Source organism: Rissa tridactyla, chromosome Z, assembly GCF_028500815.1.
Source record: "Rissa tridactyla isolate bRisTri1 chromosome Z, bRisTri1.patW.cur.20221130, whole genome shotgun sequence".
NCBI lineage: Eukaryota > Metazoa > Chordata > Aves > Charadriiformes > Laridae > Rissa > Rissa tridactyla.
This window is the reverse complement of record NC_071497.1, coordinates 73,110,189-73,126,480: the sequence shown is the minus strand read 5'-3', so window position 1 is coordinate 73,126,480 and position 16,292 is coordinate 73,110,189. Positions and strand designations below refer to the sequence as shown.

Genomic DNA, 16,292 nt, shown 5'->3' with positions numbered 1-16,292 from the left:
TTACAACATGCAGGAGCAACAAAACATAAGTCGCCAACTGAAGCTTCTGCGCTTGTCCCAATATCAGTGATATTGAAGCTATTTGTATGTCTTTGTTGTGATTTTGGGCTTAGTTCTAATCTTACTGGGTTTCGAACAGGTTTATGTTGGTTCATAGAATTTTTGGTATAAGAAATGTGGGTCCTTGCCAAGAATATTCATATGCTCTAAATGCATTGCATAGCACCCTTTCAAGTTGTCTGTCGTCACAGAATAATTTAGGTTGAAGAGGACATCTGGAGGTCATCCGTTTCAATCCCCTGCTTAGCGTAAGGCCAACTCATATCAGGTTGCTCAGGTAGCAGCAGGCTGTGCAGTGAACTTAAAAGGTGAATTTCTGAACAGACTGAAATTTCCATGCTTAAGGCAAACAGAAGACTAGAGCATTGCAAAATAACGTGTTCAAACTCTAGAGATTTTTTTTTTTAATTTTATTGGGCTATGAAACAACTCATTTCATTGGCCTTTTTTATTTAGAAGGAAAAACATTGTTAAAAATATTTTTTTAGTTGTTTATGTCCTGCTTTTACTATTTTTAAATCTACACATTTTCAACTCTAGCAAAACAGTAACATTTCCCCCCATATGGAGAACATAACTGATAAGGGAGTGTAAGTTCCTTAGTTTTCATCTTCAGAAATAATAAAATTTAATAATACTTTGTCCACTAACTTTTGCTTTAGACTTTTAACCTCACATAAAGGCAGAAAGGGATATACGGGCTTCTTCAGAACCAGCAATATTATGATGTCAAAAGACCATGGTGACAAGTGTATGAAAAAATGATGCTCTGTGTGGTTATCCAGACAGATATGGGACTGTATCATGACTCTTTAGGAACCTGAGGCGAAGAACTGTATTTCTTCTCTACAAAAAATGGTGTCTTCCTTTCTGAATTTTTGTGAGGAGGAAGGAAGTGTCTTACAGTTGGTGCGTGTTCCAGAAAACATGAAAAATACATTAATTTCTATTTACTTACACTTCACGTGCTGCAGTTTGGCATCGTGTTTATAAGCCTTTCTTAATTTTTTTATGGAGATTGTACTACAACACATAAAGTTTGTTACTGCATACATAAATGCAAAATAAAACTCACTTTTAAAATTTTCTGTAGCGCAAAGTGCACAGTTACTTTGTACAGATGAGTCAAACTTTGAATTGTTTAGAAGATTCTGTAACTTAAAAAAATTAATATACATTAAAGACTTAAAATTTGCTCTCTTTTTTTACTTACCTCTGTTAGATTGTGGTTTGTTGCTAATGGAACTGCAGGAAAGTGGCTGTGAGTGAGATATAAGATGGCAGCAAAAATGGTTAAAACTAATTGTCATACGTACAGGATCAGCTGAGATGTTGCTTCAGAGAGCTTTTAATTGCTTGACTGCTTTAATTTCATTTCAGTTCATTTTTCACTGTTTTAATGGAGAGTTCTGCTGAGTGTTAGTTCCAATTTAAGTTATTTATTGGAGTGAAGGAGAACTTGAGATCCAAATGAGCCTTAACTATTTTATAGCCATGACTAATCAGCTTTTTAGAAGGCATCCTGTTTTCCTAGTGATTTACTCCTCTTGCTTTCGCAGTATCATGCAAGACTGCTCTTGAGTCATTTCAGTTCTTGCAGGTGACAGTAACTTGAACTGTTGTGATGTTCTCTACCAGACGTTTTGCCCTTTGATCTTAATCAGATGTACCCCCTAGAGGGTTTGATTACATCCCACTCTTATCTTTACGAAGTGGGAGATGAGATCTCAGTTTGTTGCCTTCTTGCCTCATTTGAAAAATGGCACAAAATTGTACCTCTTTTTACTGCCAGAGCTTTCAGAAGTCAGTCAAGTAATATCTGTAATTTATCTAATGGTCTGTATAGAAATAATAATGCCGAAGTTAGATGTTTCTGGAATAGTAAATGAAGGACGACTACTGTGCGAAGTGCTACATAGTCTCAGGAAAATACCAGTGCTTGATTTTTTTAAATAGCACAGCATTAACATAACCTTTGAATTATTATTAATTCAAAAGCATATTGAGTCTTTACAGAGCTCAATAGACTTCATCAAAATCACTGAACCAGTTAATCATTGGATGAAAAGATCTCAGGGGGATGGTTCTCTGACCTACTCTATGAATGGTTTTCTGAAGATCTGCTTAGATACTTTGCTGATTTGAACTGTAGAAGTGATATGCTTTGATGCAGACACCCATGATTGCCGATCTAATTGCTGATGCAAACAAAAACAACCTCTTTCTTCAGTCTGATTTGTATGTGAAGACTTCATCCTGAAGAAACACAGCAAATGAGCTGTCAGTGCCAGTGAGGAAGTCATTCAAAACTAACAAGCTCTTTTTCTCTTAGTGCAGTCTAGTTGCCCAAATGCTCATCAGTAATGCAATCAAATATATTCAGTGTTTTAGGGAAATACAAACCGAAATACTTTCATATTTAAGGAAATACTAAGGGAGAAGGGCTTATAGGAATTCGGGCACGATGGGTACGTTCAGTTTTGCCTGTACATTAGCCCACAGAAGGGGTTTTGTCAAAAAGACTGAATCCATTATTACTACCTTGAGTTAAACTTGTGAAAAAATTCTTCAAGGAAGAAACCATCACACCCACACAGTTTGGAACACCTAAATGAATTATTTTTTATTAACTTATGAGCCCTGCAACCACTGTTTTCAGTACCGTATGTGCCTTTAATTTTAAGATCATTTTCTTAGTCTGAGGGCCTTTTTTTTATCACTGGGAATCTAAACAGTGTTCTGGGGCATGTATGTGGGTTTTTTTGTTTGTTTGTTTGTTTGTTTTTAAATGCCTCAATGATTTGCCTTCCAACTTATCTGATACAGAATTTAGTTATATTTAAGATAGTGCTCTGTGCAGTGCATTCTCCTCTCAATAATATCTAAAGCTTTATTTAACATCATTTTCCTTTTATGTAATATATTCTTGTGCATTGATTCTTTAAGCTGTTTGTTTGGTTTAGTGGGGAGGGGGTGGGGATGTTTGTTCCCCCTTACCCACCTCCTCAGAATATGCTATCATATCCTCAGAATGTAATAACTGCTTTTAGATTTCTTCTATTTTTCTGTGTTCTAAGCAGCACCAAATATAACATGTATGTGGAATCTTAATGCTCCTTCGTTAGAAGTATGGACTCTTACTGGCGTAATAATTCCATGCCTGCATAGCCTCTACTGCTGCTTTCTGTCCAGCAGTTTGCTTTAGTCATCCTTTTTTGTTTTGCTGGAATTGATCTGTAGCTTTTTTTTTTTCCCTACTTGTATGTTCATTCTCATAATATTTTTTTCCCTATCTTTTCTTGTGAGGTTGTAAAGTTTCTCCCACCAAGCCTTTTGTTTTACTTACATTCTGGCTATTTGTTTTGATGTGGGGAAAATTATGCTGATCATTAGTAACTACATTGGAACTAGCCTCTCTCTCTAATAACTTTTAATGGAAAAGACATACAGTGATGTTATTCTTTTGTTTTTAATCAAAATATTCTCTCATTTACTTTCCTCTTGATCCTTTCTGTATATGATTTATATTTCAATGTTATACTGTCTTCCAGGATAGTGATTACTTTCCGAGCAGATTGCTGGTATCCTCATCTGTTAGTAAAAATGATGTATTATATGTAATATGTTTTCTAGCTGGTTTTAATTATGTAAGAGCACTTCATTTACAAATAACTATTTCATAATCTATACATTTAGCAAAACAAATAAGATACAAGAAAACAAATGTACTTTGGATCTGTTAAGGGCAAGTGTAGTTTAAACTTTGAGGGTCTCTTGAAAATCTGTGAAAAAGGTATAGACAAAAATTTTTTAGAAAGGAAAAAATCTCTTGCAAAACTTTTAGGTCCCAGGTGAAACTTACTGGTTTGAATTAAAGATTCAGAATCGTTGAAGTTAAAGACTAGAGATAGCAAGGTATTTATCTGAATTTTGCATTGTGCAGTATAATTCCGTGGGAATTCACAAGGGGAAAAAAAAGAAGTCTAGAGCAGAATCTTGGAATTTCTTTTATGATCCATTCTGAAATCTTCCCGTTTGTGTGACTGGATGTTCTTTCTTGTGCTTTGAGTTAACATGTGCTGTTGCTAGTTAATAAATGTCAACGTTTATAACGTAGGATTATTTTTTTTTCTGTGTTGTATTTTGTCACTCCTTCTCTCTGCCAATGTGATGTGCGAAATATGTCTGCTATAATCTTTGACTTTGAGAATAATGGAATTTTGGAGTTGGTAATTTTGATGAGCTGACCTGCAAATACTTTGGGGAAATTTTCAGGTTTTGAAAGAAGTAGCAATATACTTAAAATTCTGTGCAAAATTCCATTTTTTCCATCACTTTGGATGGGTCCTTAGAAGGGAATAACTGAAATAGATATGTAATTCATATGCAAATACAGTGTAACTTTATGTACAGCATCTGCTGATTCAAAAAATTACTGAGAAAACGTAGTCTTTTCATATTGGCTTGCTTTGTACCTTAGTTGTGTCTCCAGCTCTGGTTATATTCTCCATGAGTACTCTTCCTGTAATGCAAAAACTGAAGCAAGGAAGAGATGGGCAGGTGATGTCCTCTTGTTCATCGCTGCATGGTCAAGGGCCTAATTAATTGTATGGACTGAACAGATTCTTTCCTCCTATTGATAACCTTGAGGAAGGAAAGGACTAGATGGCTGAATGACTTCAGCAAATCTGAGTTCTGCTTGCATGATATTTGTCAATACTAAATTGGTAAGATTTGTGGTATGTTAATTAATAATTTATTTCTAGGAAGTTTGTTGCTACTCTTAATTTTTTACCCTTTTGAAGAATGACTTTTTGTATTGTTAGCCTGACCAGTGGTTTAATCTGGGAAAACACAAAAATTACTCAGTCTGGAAAGCAATAAAAACGAACTTCTTATGCCATAAGTAAGAGATTCTGTTGCCAAGTATTCTACTGTGTCTTTACAACTGTGCGTTCATTATAACCTGAAAGGGGATATATACATGTACTGATGGGTAACTCTTTGTATCTGAAGGCATGTGTTGGCCGGTTCCTTAGCCAGAAGTGATTGTATGTCATAACTTGCTAGTATTCGCTCCTGCTGCTGTTTTCCTCTCATGAACATGCTCCACAGCTGACTTGAAAGCAGTCATGACAAATCTCACATGACTTTATAACTGTTATATTCTGTTCTTGCTTTTATTCTTTTTACCCACTCTGTCTCTTTCCATCTCTACTCCTCTCCCAGACCTTCATTAGGAGTTCTGGTTCATTATCCCGGTTAGTAATCATTCATAGTCAGTTCTTCTCTGTCTCCTATTCTAGTTTAGTTTCCCTCAAATCTTCCATATATTGGCCAACAACAGGATTTTTGCTTAGTGATTCAGAACGTCTGCTTTCCATGCTCTCTCAGACGTGCTTATGTGTAAGTTCGATTTTGAGTTGGTTGGTTTTTAATTCATTCAGACAGGACAATGGGAGTAGTTCCCATTTGTTGTTACTAGATTTTAATCTGTTTTTTACCCCCAAAATAGTAATCATAATTCAGCTGTAATTACCCAAATGGTGGTAATTTCTTCTATCAGAAAAAGAGCTACCAATTTCATTTGGAAATATGTAAACACATAGTTTCATAGTTGCTTTAACTCATTTGCTGCATATCACATAAAAATTAATTTTGATGTTTTTGCTTCTCACTCTGGTAAAATGTTTTATCTGTTAAATTTTCTGTTTGTTTTTTACATCTAGGGATTATTTAAGTAACAGAGAAGCTGAAGAATTGTTATAAATTATTAAGTTGTGTCAATTTTTTTGGCAGTTCCTTCCATAGTTAAAATTTTACTTATGTTGGATGTGACTTTTCTTGTATTCTGGTTCAAGTTACTTTAACTTTGTTCAGATGCTGGGTGTAGGTAGCTTACTTAGAAGTTTTTCTGCCAAACAAGTATGGAAAGTTTCTCTGGATTTCTCCATCTGTTTGTGTGTACAAATTTTTTCAGTATCTGGCAGGTGATTCAACCTTCATTGAGTCCCATGTGCTCAACAGAAGACGACTATAACTTCTGCTGAAAGAGGGCAAAGAGAATACAAAAATTAAAGTTTTTTTGCTGACATAGTCTTCTACTACCATATGCATGAAGTGCATCTTAACAGAACTTTTCATCTATTTCTTATATATATCTGTTCTCTTTACATATTCTGCTTTAGGTAATTTTTTGCTGTATTATATAAGCGTCTTAATTTCATTCCTGTGTAGGTAAGGTTGTTTTATATAATAAAAAAAAAGATGGAAAAAAAAGTTTGCTTCAAGGTGGGTTACTTTTATATGAAGAGGCTTAATTTGATACTTTCAAAAATGTGTTTTCTATCACTGATAAGATGACTTGGAAATCTGTGCTCTGACAATAAAATCCATTGCAGCGGTGTTTGTATGATGATTTTCAAGTATGTTATAGCAGGGTAGCCTTTCTGGGCAACCTTATGTTACAAACGTAGGCATTGTAATATATTACAAACATGCACATTAAAATATAGTTACTAGGTGTACAACATTAAGTCTGATCTTTACTTTGAGCATTAATGTATTCTGTTGGCTTTTTTGTATTTGAAGTGTGATGAGAATAGACTTAATTATTAACAACAGACTCAATATATTTATGCTATATTAAATGCCAGTAACATTCAATATTCCGCAAGAGAGTTTTGCAGTCCAGTCGAAACAGAGGCAGAGAATCTTAGAGGAATTTGACCGGTCAGGCTTTTAATGTTTGAATTGGTTCACTCCTTGAGTTTCAGCAGAATCTATTAGAATAGTATTAGAATGGGCATTGGTTTGCTGAATCAGGACTTACGAGAAAAATTTTCCAAGCTTGTAGGCTGGGAAATGCAGCTACATAAATACCTTTAATAATTTGTGTAATACAGCAGCATTGTCAATAATTAATTTTATTAGAAATTTTGTCAGTAATAATGTCATAAGAACGTTAAAAAAAAAGAGAAAAAAAGAGATAAACCATTTGTGGGGAAAAAAACAAACAACCACACAATCCACAGTAATTAAATTAGCTGTTTATTATGGATTATTTAACTTCTCAGTGGTGAGGAAAATATCCACATTACCTTTCCAAAAGAACATTCCCATTCTTTTCTAAGTTCCTTTGAATTGCACTTGGCAAATGTAAGAACTTTACAAAATCTGTTTTGCAGATGTGGAATCCACCATTTAAAAAGTTAAATTTAAACTTGTGTGGAGCCTTTTTCATGGAAGTTTTCTTTAAAAAGAAATTTATGAAAGAGAAATTAAAGTATTTATATGGCTGTGTGTATCAGTATGTTAAAATCTGCTGTGATGAAAGAACAACATTATAAGTAAGTTTCAAGTCTAAACAGTAGATGAGGGGGAAAGCATCAAAGTGCCTGCTGAAGGAAAAGACAGGATGCTCAGATAGTTATTGATGGAGCATGGAGGGTAAAAGGGGAATGTCAGAACAAGTTAATTTATGGCATACTCAGACTGTGTGATGAAGATCCTTAGAATGGGGTAGTGGAAGTACCTCTCCGAGTTCCTTCAGCGATCCCTGTTTCTAGTTCATCAATGGTCTGAAGGAAAATATCAAACATGTATAATTTGTAGATGATTCCTAATGTTTGGATTGGTGGTGATTCAGTCAGAAACCATGGGGCAATTGATTCATGTGGTAAGTCAAAATTTTGTCCATGGTATTATGAGATGTGTTTGCAATACAATGTCCATCTTTAAATAAAAATTTGAAATGTACCTTCAAAGAATAAAAACACTTAAATGATCTGACATGAAAGAAGAGATTAAAGATCTCAGTCTTAGCTCAGGAGTTAAGGGCTCTCTGGGAATGGTTGATCAATTTGTAAGTAATATATAGATGACTTATAAAATATTTCTTTTATTTTAGTAGAAAAGTCTTATAGTTAGATCCAATACCAGCAAGGCAACAGTAAACACACATTCAGTGTGGGGACATTAAGAAAACACAGAGGGGACGTTAAACGTACTATAGCGTATGTGGGAATTTTTAACAGGACACGTAACTCGTATGTGAGGGAGTGTGGCCAACAGTCTGCAGCAGAAGCAGCAGCTCGTATTTTTCTGCTGATACTACAGTTGATTCAGGGCTCACATTTTTTTTATCTGTGTTATAAGAGAGAGAACTGTTTAAGTGTTACTTCTCTCTTCACAGTTGAAAGGCAAAATGAATAAGCAGGTTTGAGAACCCTGTATAGTGTTGTGAAGCGATTCAGGTTCTGACAGGACATTAGCTCTGAAGAGGTGACTGAAGGCTTTAAAAAAGTCTTTCTGTGCCAGCAGAAATGAAGAATTAGGATGGTGAATGATTCTCAGATGGTATTTTTGGAATTGCATTTGAGATGCTTGTGAGGCATTTTAGGTAAAAAAGGCAAATAGGGGGAGGCAGGCTTTAAACTTCCCTGCACATAACCATGTCACTAGGTACACTATCTGAGAAGTGTGTATGCTGAGGCAGTCCTGAAAACTTGCACAAAAAGGAGTAGCTTTCCAGCAGGAGATGGTCATCACAAGAGGAGGAAGAGAAGCTGGAGGTACAGGATATTCAAATGAGATTCTAGAAGGATTAAATATTATGAGGGAAAAGGACTGGAAAAAGATTCAAGTTTTGAGTAAATATCAGAATGGGAGAAAGTGTCAGGGTGCCTGTTGAAAGGTATTAGATTGAGGTGGTTATTGACAACACATAGAGAGGAAAAGGGGAATCTCAGAATCACATAATGGTTGAGGATGGAAGCTGGAAGCGACCTCTGAATATCCTTTGATCCAACCATCCTGTTCAAAGAAGGATCACCTAAGCACCTAGCACATGGCCACGGACAGACAGGTTTTGAATAACTCCAAGAAAGGCAATTGCGTAACCTTGCTGGGCAACCATATAGCAGCATGGATTTATTTAAGCAACCCTAGAAAATGCATTATAATCCAATGTTTAATTTAAAATGAAAAAAAACCACAACAAACCACCACAAAAAAAATGCCCCAAACCAACCATCAGAGAACACTTGAGTGTCTTATGCTAGAGCTCCACATAGAGCAATGAAGTGATGCCTTGCAGATATGAAATCTGAAGACTTTTAAGAATGAGACTAATCTGACTTTATTGTGGACAACTGGAGATTCATTCTATTTGGTTACTGATTTCTCAGTACTGTCATTGAGTGTGCAATTAAATAAAACTTATATGAGCTATTTCCAGCTCATTTTCTTGTCTGTTTTATCCTAGAATTATATATATGTCAGCTCTGTAACCTGTCTGGTCTTGTAGCTCTGATGGAAATTCCAAATGTTATGCCACGGTGTCTTGTCTTGTTCTGGAGAAATGGCAGCCTTTCTTAAAGTGGTATTTGCTTTACTAGAGACCAGTGAGTTACGTGCTCTTGGATTATAGGCAATGTTTGTATAGTCTAAACAAATGAGGTTGTCTTGAGAACTTAGTGATTTTTTTTTTCTTTCTAAATTAATGATCTTCCTTCCTTTGCCAAATCCTGAAACTCTTCTCTGCATTAGATGCCAGAAGAGTTTTGAATTTTTATCTGGAGAGAACTCAACGTATTAAACGGACAGAAAACATTTGTATCTAAGACAGTTTAAAGAGTCCACCTGTATCTCAGTGTTTTAGTTCTCTTTCATTTGGATGTTTTCATGTATCTAAGAAACACTGAAGATCCAGGCAGATACTTTTTTTCCATTAAAAAGAAAAAGGATGTATTTGTTTTGCTAATAATGTGGGAAAAACTCAACTTGAAAAAACAGTATTACATAAATGAGCCTTTGTAAAGTATTTGAATAACACTTTTATGACAGAACTCTGAGACCTTCAGGATTAGTGGAAGAGAACTATAATAATATTGCAATCAATTGTTTAAAGTGCCTTTTAAAAATAGCCTGAAGAATAACCAGCCAGTTTGCCATACTGCCAGTTAAAAGCAGGTTTGTCAGTTGTCATGTCAGAACAATTAAGACAATCTGTTTAGTTAATGAATTTGTATAAGTATTCATGCCTGCTTCCCGAGGTCCTTATTCTTGTAAAGGACTGAGTGCTTTCATCTTCCTGATTTCCAATGACAGTGGAGACTGTGTAGTACCTGCATATTAACCTTTGGTCATTTGTCCAGTTGTAAAGAATTTGATGTATTTACATGAGAACTTGGGAAGATCTGGGGTGTTGTTTTCTTGGGTTTTTTTCTTTTTTTTTTTTTTTTTTTTTCTTTTTGTAACCTTCACATGCATGTTAGTGAATATGATATTTCTTACTTGGAAAGTTGTCGCATTAGTTTCATGACTGCCATACCATATATTAAGTACTATTTTGCTGTTAAAACTTTATTTGAACAATGTTATAGGCCATTTATGCTGAAAAAGTTGTTTGATTATAACATAAGAATTACTTCATTCGTATATATATTCATTCATATATTCATATATTAACTTTATCTAAACCATTTCTTTTTTAAAACATTTTTCCAGAACTGTCAGGACATGGGACGTTAACAATGAAAAAAAGCACAAAAGCGTATTTAAACCACGATCAGTTCAAGGTAAACGGGTGATTCCTACAACTTGCACGTACAGCAGAGATGGTAAACTTATTGCAGCTGGCTGTCAAGATGGGTCCATCCAGATCTGGGATAGGAATATGACTGTAAGTCAAGTATTTGATAACAATATATGCTTCTACTATAGCAAATGCTGAATGTTGAAGATGATAACATCAATTTTGGTACTTTATTTTTTCCTCCCCCCAAAAACTAAGTAACTCATAGAGAAACTTTAATATTTCTTCTGCCTCTCTACAACTGATCATTCAGTGTGCTGCTATTCACTTCAAAACACTGAGGAAACTCTTGGCAGTCTGTTTTAAGAAAAAAATAAAGTTGACCACATACCTATATTTAGAATATTATTCATTTAAGAGGCAATGTTTGTGGAAAAAGCTGTAATTTCTTGTTGGTTCTTATATAAAACCTAAAATGTATACTTCCATATTTTATTTGAGATGTTGAACATATTAAACAGTAAGTCATAAAACTTCATACTGAAATCAGTTATTCATCCAGATAATAGGCAGAGGAGAATAGCATCCAAGTGGGAGAGGATAAGGGTAATGCTGCACTGAAATGCCAAATGTTGTTACGTTGTCCAACGTGTGAAAATAAACACTGAGGCAAATTTGAACAATTTATTTAAATGCAGTGTGGTCAGAAAGAGTCAGAATGGGAACTATTTCAAGTTCTTAAAAATTATGAAATAGACATTGTAATTTCTTCTGTTCATATTTAATTTAAAATTTAATTTCCAGTAGTTATGAGTCTGACAAAGAATACATACAATTCTTGCTACTACTTTATAATTCAAAGATTAGATCAATCAGTGTTCCCTGTTGCTTTGTGTAGTACAGTTTACAAAGAAGTCCAGTTCCAAGAGTTTAATTTTTCAATGTTGAGTGCAAATTCACCAGGCAAAGCTTTGCTACTTTTAAAATTAATCATCCTAATAATCATCCATATCTTCTTAATGCTCCTCTTACCCAAAGAATTGATACCCAGTCCCTTTCACTTCAGTGGGATAAATACTTATGACATGCCTAGGAAGAGAAAATTAGATTAGGGTCAATTACTTTGGAGGCCAAAGTAAGATTACAGAGGAAATGGGGCAGGGGGGCAGGATCCTTTGAATCAAACTGACATCATAGATCTCTGAAAGCTCTATAATTCCAATAGGATGGCTTTGGGGAAATAGTACTGAACTAATACAAGTTACATGAGTCTGTTAATCTTTTAAAACATTTGTTTTTAAAAAGGAAAACAGGCAATTTAGGGAACTTTTCACAAAGGTTGAATAAAATTTGATTGCTGGAGGCAAGAGGAAATGTATAGATGTAAAATGAAAAGAAACCCCGTTGATCATATTCAAAGTACAGCATGTATTTTGAGATTGTCATCTATTTTTATTTCTGTTTTTATTTCCACTATAAACCCAGTAAAACTTCCTAATGGCATGAAGCTTGAGAATTCATCCTAAGTGTAAACTTGTTCTAACAGAATAATAAATTTTTCAGAGACTGGCTTTCATCACCTGTGTATGTTGTTTATTGTAACATATACAGTATTGAAATATTAAGCTTTCTGGTGTAGTTTTAACAATAGTGCTCTTGGTAGTCTGCTTTTTCATGTGCTTTTCCTTTTGAACTTTTGTGTGTCTATAAGATGACATATTGCAATGCTTATTGAGTGCAGTTTAAGGTGATTATGAATAATTTAAAGATATATCCTGTGGATCTTGTGCAATTTCGAACTGGTAACCCCTGTATAATAATGCAAGACTAAAACGATTTCCTACTGGAAATGAAGTTGGTAGTGTCCTTGGATTTGTATTTTTAAAGCCTAAAGAATTTTTGTCTTTGCTTTTGTTGGTGTCATTAAGAAATGTGCAAGATTTTTGTGTAAAGCAGCAGTAGAAATTGTATTTTTAGTGGCATTCTTATCTAAAACTACTAGTACCCTCTGGAAATCTGTGTGTAAAGTTAAAATCAGGCATTTCAAAAGGCATCTTGATGAAATAAATGAAAAATGAAGAAGACTTCATCTTACACTTGGGGGGTGGGGGAGTGATAAGAAAAAAAATTTAAAAGGAACATGTGTTCAAAGTAGGATTTAGAAAGAGGAGGGTGGGGTTGACTGTTGTACTGGAATGATGAAGGGATTGACTCCTGCACTGGAATGATGAAAGCACTTAGTGGCGTGGCAGGATGCAGAGATGCTTGCAAAGGCGAACACGAAAATGTTGTCATGACAAAGTGGTGCGGTTTTGGGGGTAACGAACTGTAGGTGACACAGGAAAACAGGTAAAAGTGTGGAGAAACAAGATGTGAGGGTTAAGCTGCTTGAAGAAATATACAGTAGAAAAACTAACTTCTGATTTTTGAAGAAGAAATTTTTCTAATTCCCATCTAGTAAATATAATTTGATTTTGTTGAAACAAGTGTAGAGCTGTGTACACAGGTTTTGTTGTACTACAGTGCATCTCTGTTTCAAGTCAAAACTTAAGACAGCATTTGTGTTTAACTTGAGAAGGCTCTACTGAACCTGCAACAAAAATAACTAGTATTTGAAAGCAGAAAATAGTTGCTGTAATTTCTTATAGGAATATATAGGAATGATTCTGGCATCATTATTTTAGACTATGGTTTTGGTACACGTGCATTAGGAAGGTGTTTAAAGTTAACTGTAGCTTAGTTGACCTTGCTGTTGTGCCATAGCTGATCTGATAAAGGCCTGTTTTTGAGTGTCTGAATTCATTTGTGCATTTAAGCAAAAATATAAGTTATATTTCAGTCCTGCTGTTGACTGCCCGTAACACTGTTCCTGCATATGATGATAACAGCAGAAACTAAATCCAGGAAGATGTTCCTAGCAGATATTATGGCTGTAGTATCCATAGCGTCTGTTATCCTGATGTCTGTGAAGGTGTTTTAGACATGCTTATTTTTGACAGAATTAAAAACTCCCGTCAAACACTTCAGAGAGAGAGGGAGGTTTCTCTTTCCTTCAGTGAAAATGTAAAGCCCCCACTTTCCTGCTGTAAATGAAAACATGGTCATGAAAACAGCAGTACCAAAGTCAGAAGTGGATACCCTGATAGGAAGGAAGGTCTGATAATGCCCTTTCCTTGGGCAAAAGAGTCGCTCCTGAGAGGCAGGCACGCTGCTGCAGTACTGGTAGGAAGCCACTCTTCCTCTGAGGGTTCACAAAGAACGTAATGCTTAGCAAGGTGGCAGAAGATCCCTGACAAAGCTCCTGGAAATCTTCCTTGCCACTGTAGCCATAGTTTCTGACTGCTGGTTATAGGTTTATTACACTCTGCTCCACGCATGACTCGTTGATAGCTTTACGCCCAGCTACAGGAATCCTGCTGATGTGTCTATCAAAGGGCAAACAAATTAAAAATCAGCCTGTAGTGTGGTGGCATCCACATCACTACCGAGGTGTCACTTGTGTTTGCTGCTGAGTACTGTAGAAGAACTTGGTTCAGAATGGTGCGATTAAATAATTCTTTGAATATTTTTTTTATTTATTTAGAAAGGGACAAGATCTTTTCCATCCCATGTTTTATCATCCCTGCTGAAATCAAAGTATCTGGTTTTTGCAAGTTAGGGTCATGAGTTAGTTGTATTTTCCAAGCCACTTAGAGCCACCTCAGTATCTGCTTTTTTTTTCAATTACGTTGTTGTGTCTAGGGAGTGATTTTGGTATGTGATCAGTTCCCTTCTTTAGTAGGAATTTTGACTAGTAATGCACACCATGACCATTTCATTCAGTTTTCTGCTTCCACTATTTTTTTGGTCCAATTCCAAATCTCCCAGCTGTATGTAGTGAGAGTAAAAACGCTTTTGGAACTTTTGGAGGAAGACTTTTTATGTCTTTGTGACACTGACATTGGTAACTTGCTAATGCTGAAGTTAGCCAAATGCATTCCAGCTCTGCCTTGGCTTTCTCCAGACTTCCTCAGCATGATCATGATCCATTATAATCACCTGCCTCAGAGGATTTTTTCATTTTATCATAAATCTGTGTTATTTTCTCACGTATGTTATTTTGTCAGTGCATGGTTTTTCTTTAAAGTTCACGTATGTGTGCATTTACAGTGCACATTAGCAGAACGATCTGTCAGCTTGTTTGAAATATTATGAACACTGTCAACTTGGCTTAAAATAACAGCTTCAAAGGACATAAAAAATAACTTCCCTCGAACTTCCAATGAATAGTGGAAACAATAGTGTGAAATAGTCGATCATAACACATTAGTACTCTCTCAATTTAAATGTTCTGAGACGTGGAGAAGTGTATGGCATATATGGAGAGTTAGAGAGTGTTAGTGGTCAAAATAAGACAGGATCTTGAAAATTACTGATTCACAGGGCAGTGCGGTAAAACCACTGCATTGACCTGCAGTTCAAATAGGTTCAAATTCCTCATTTTGCCCACTCAGAGCTTTTCGTAAGACCAATAGTAATACCTGTTGCTGGACAAGCTGATCTGTGGAGCCAGTCTTTGGTATCAAGAACAAAGTGTGTCTTGCAATCAGTAAACCCCTTTGTGCCCAGTTTTCCTGTGTAGAAGTGGGAGTATCTCACTCATAGAGATAAGGAAAGACTGAAGTAATTTTTGTAAAAACTGTTCTTATACTTGGTGGGTAGGTTAAAAATGTATTGTGAATTAAAATTGATAAAAATCTCTTTAATGAACAAAAAAGCTACCCTAATTTTCCACACTTAACAGGAAAGGATCAAGATGTTTTTCTTTGATTACAAATAGGATTTATTAGGGTGAGAAAGCTAAACTTTGTAGTTACCCTTTCTTAGTCTTTTAGCCCACCTGATGAGGCTACCTGTTATGTGAATTTTCCCTCCAGCTCTTCCTGGGTGCGTTCAGCCCAGGACTGCATAAATATCTTCTCTGTATATGGCAGCCTGAATCATGTTTCTATTTATTGTATATCATTACAGCTGTGGTACAAAAATATTGATAAGGATGTTGGGGAGGCAGAGTTTGTAAGGAGTGGTGATGTCTTTTAAAAAAACACCTTTAAGAAAACAGCCTGTACACCCAAAATCTTGTCTGGTTTTTTTTTTCTAGCTATATTAAATTGGTTCTGTTTAGAAACCTTGAGTAATTTTTATAAGGTTTTAGCTAGCTAATGGCTGCACTGCAAGTAGTAAAGAATTAACTTTGACAGATATATCTGTAATAGGTTTAACTTTTTATGTAGTGTAAATCTGAACAGGAAAGATGCAAAGTTCTATGATTCTCAACACAATTTAATTCTCATTAAACACAAATTGATTCAGTGCTCAGGGAAAGATTTTTATAGCTAGTCATTAACTTGTATTTTTTTACTATCTCGTTTCATAAAAGATCTAGTGGTATGTTTAGCTCCATTCTTAAGCTATTTCCTGCTCAAAAGTGAGCATCTACTACAGTATTGCTGAACTGTTACCCTGCTAGTGTTTTCATTTTAAAACCTTACTTTGATTTTTAAATTGCTAGAATAATTTATGTATTTTGATCAGTTTTAAATTACTTAGCTAAAGCTCAAAGTGATTTTGCAGAACTTAAAATGCACAGTAATACTGAAATCCAAAACTATACTACTATGCTGCCCACATGAATATCCCCAAAAGTGGTGTGATC

The 16,292-nt window shown here is 35.2% G+C and overlaps 1 protein-coding gene across 2 annotated transcripts in view; it reads left to right on the top strand.

The window, feature by feature from the left end:
* WDR70 (WD repeat domain 70) overlaps positions 1-16,292 on the top strand; it is a 139,673-nt gene that overhangs the window by 67,271 nt on the left and 56,110 nt on the right. For both annotated transcript variants that reach the window (XM_054187070.1, XM_054187069.1), the window contains exon 10: positions 10,570-10,744. In XM_054187070.1, coding sequence (XP_054043045.1) covers positions 10,570-10,744 — 175 coding nt within the window. The remainder of the gene's footprint in view (positions 1-10,569; positions 10,745-16,292) is intronic.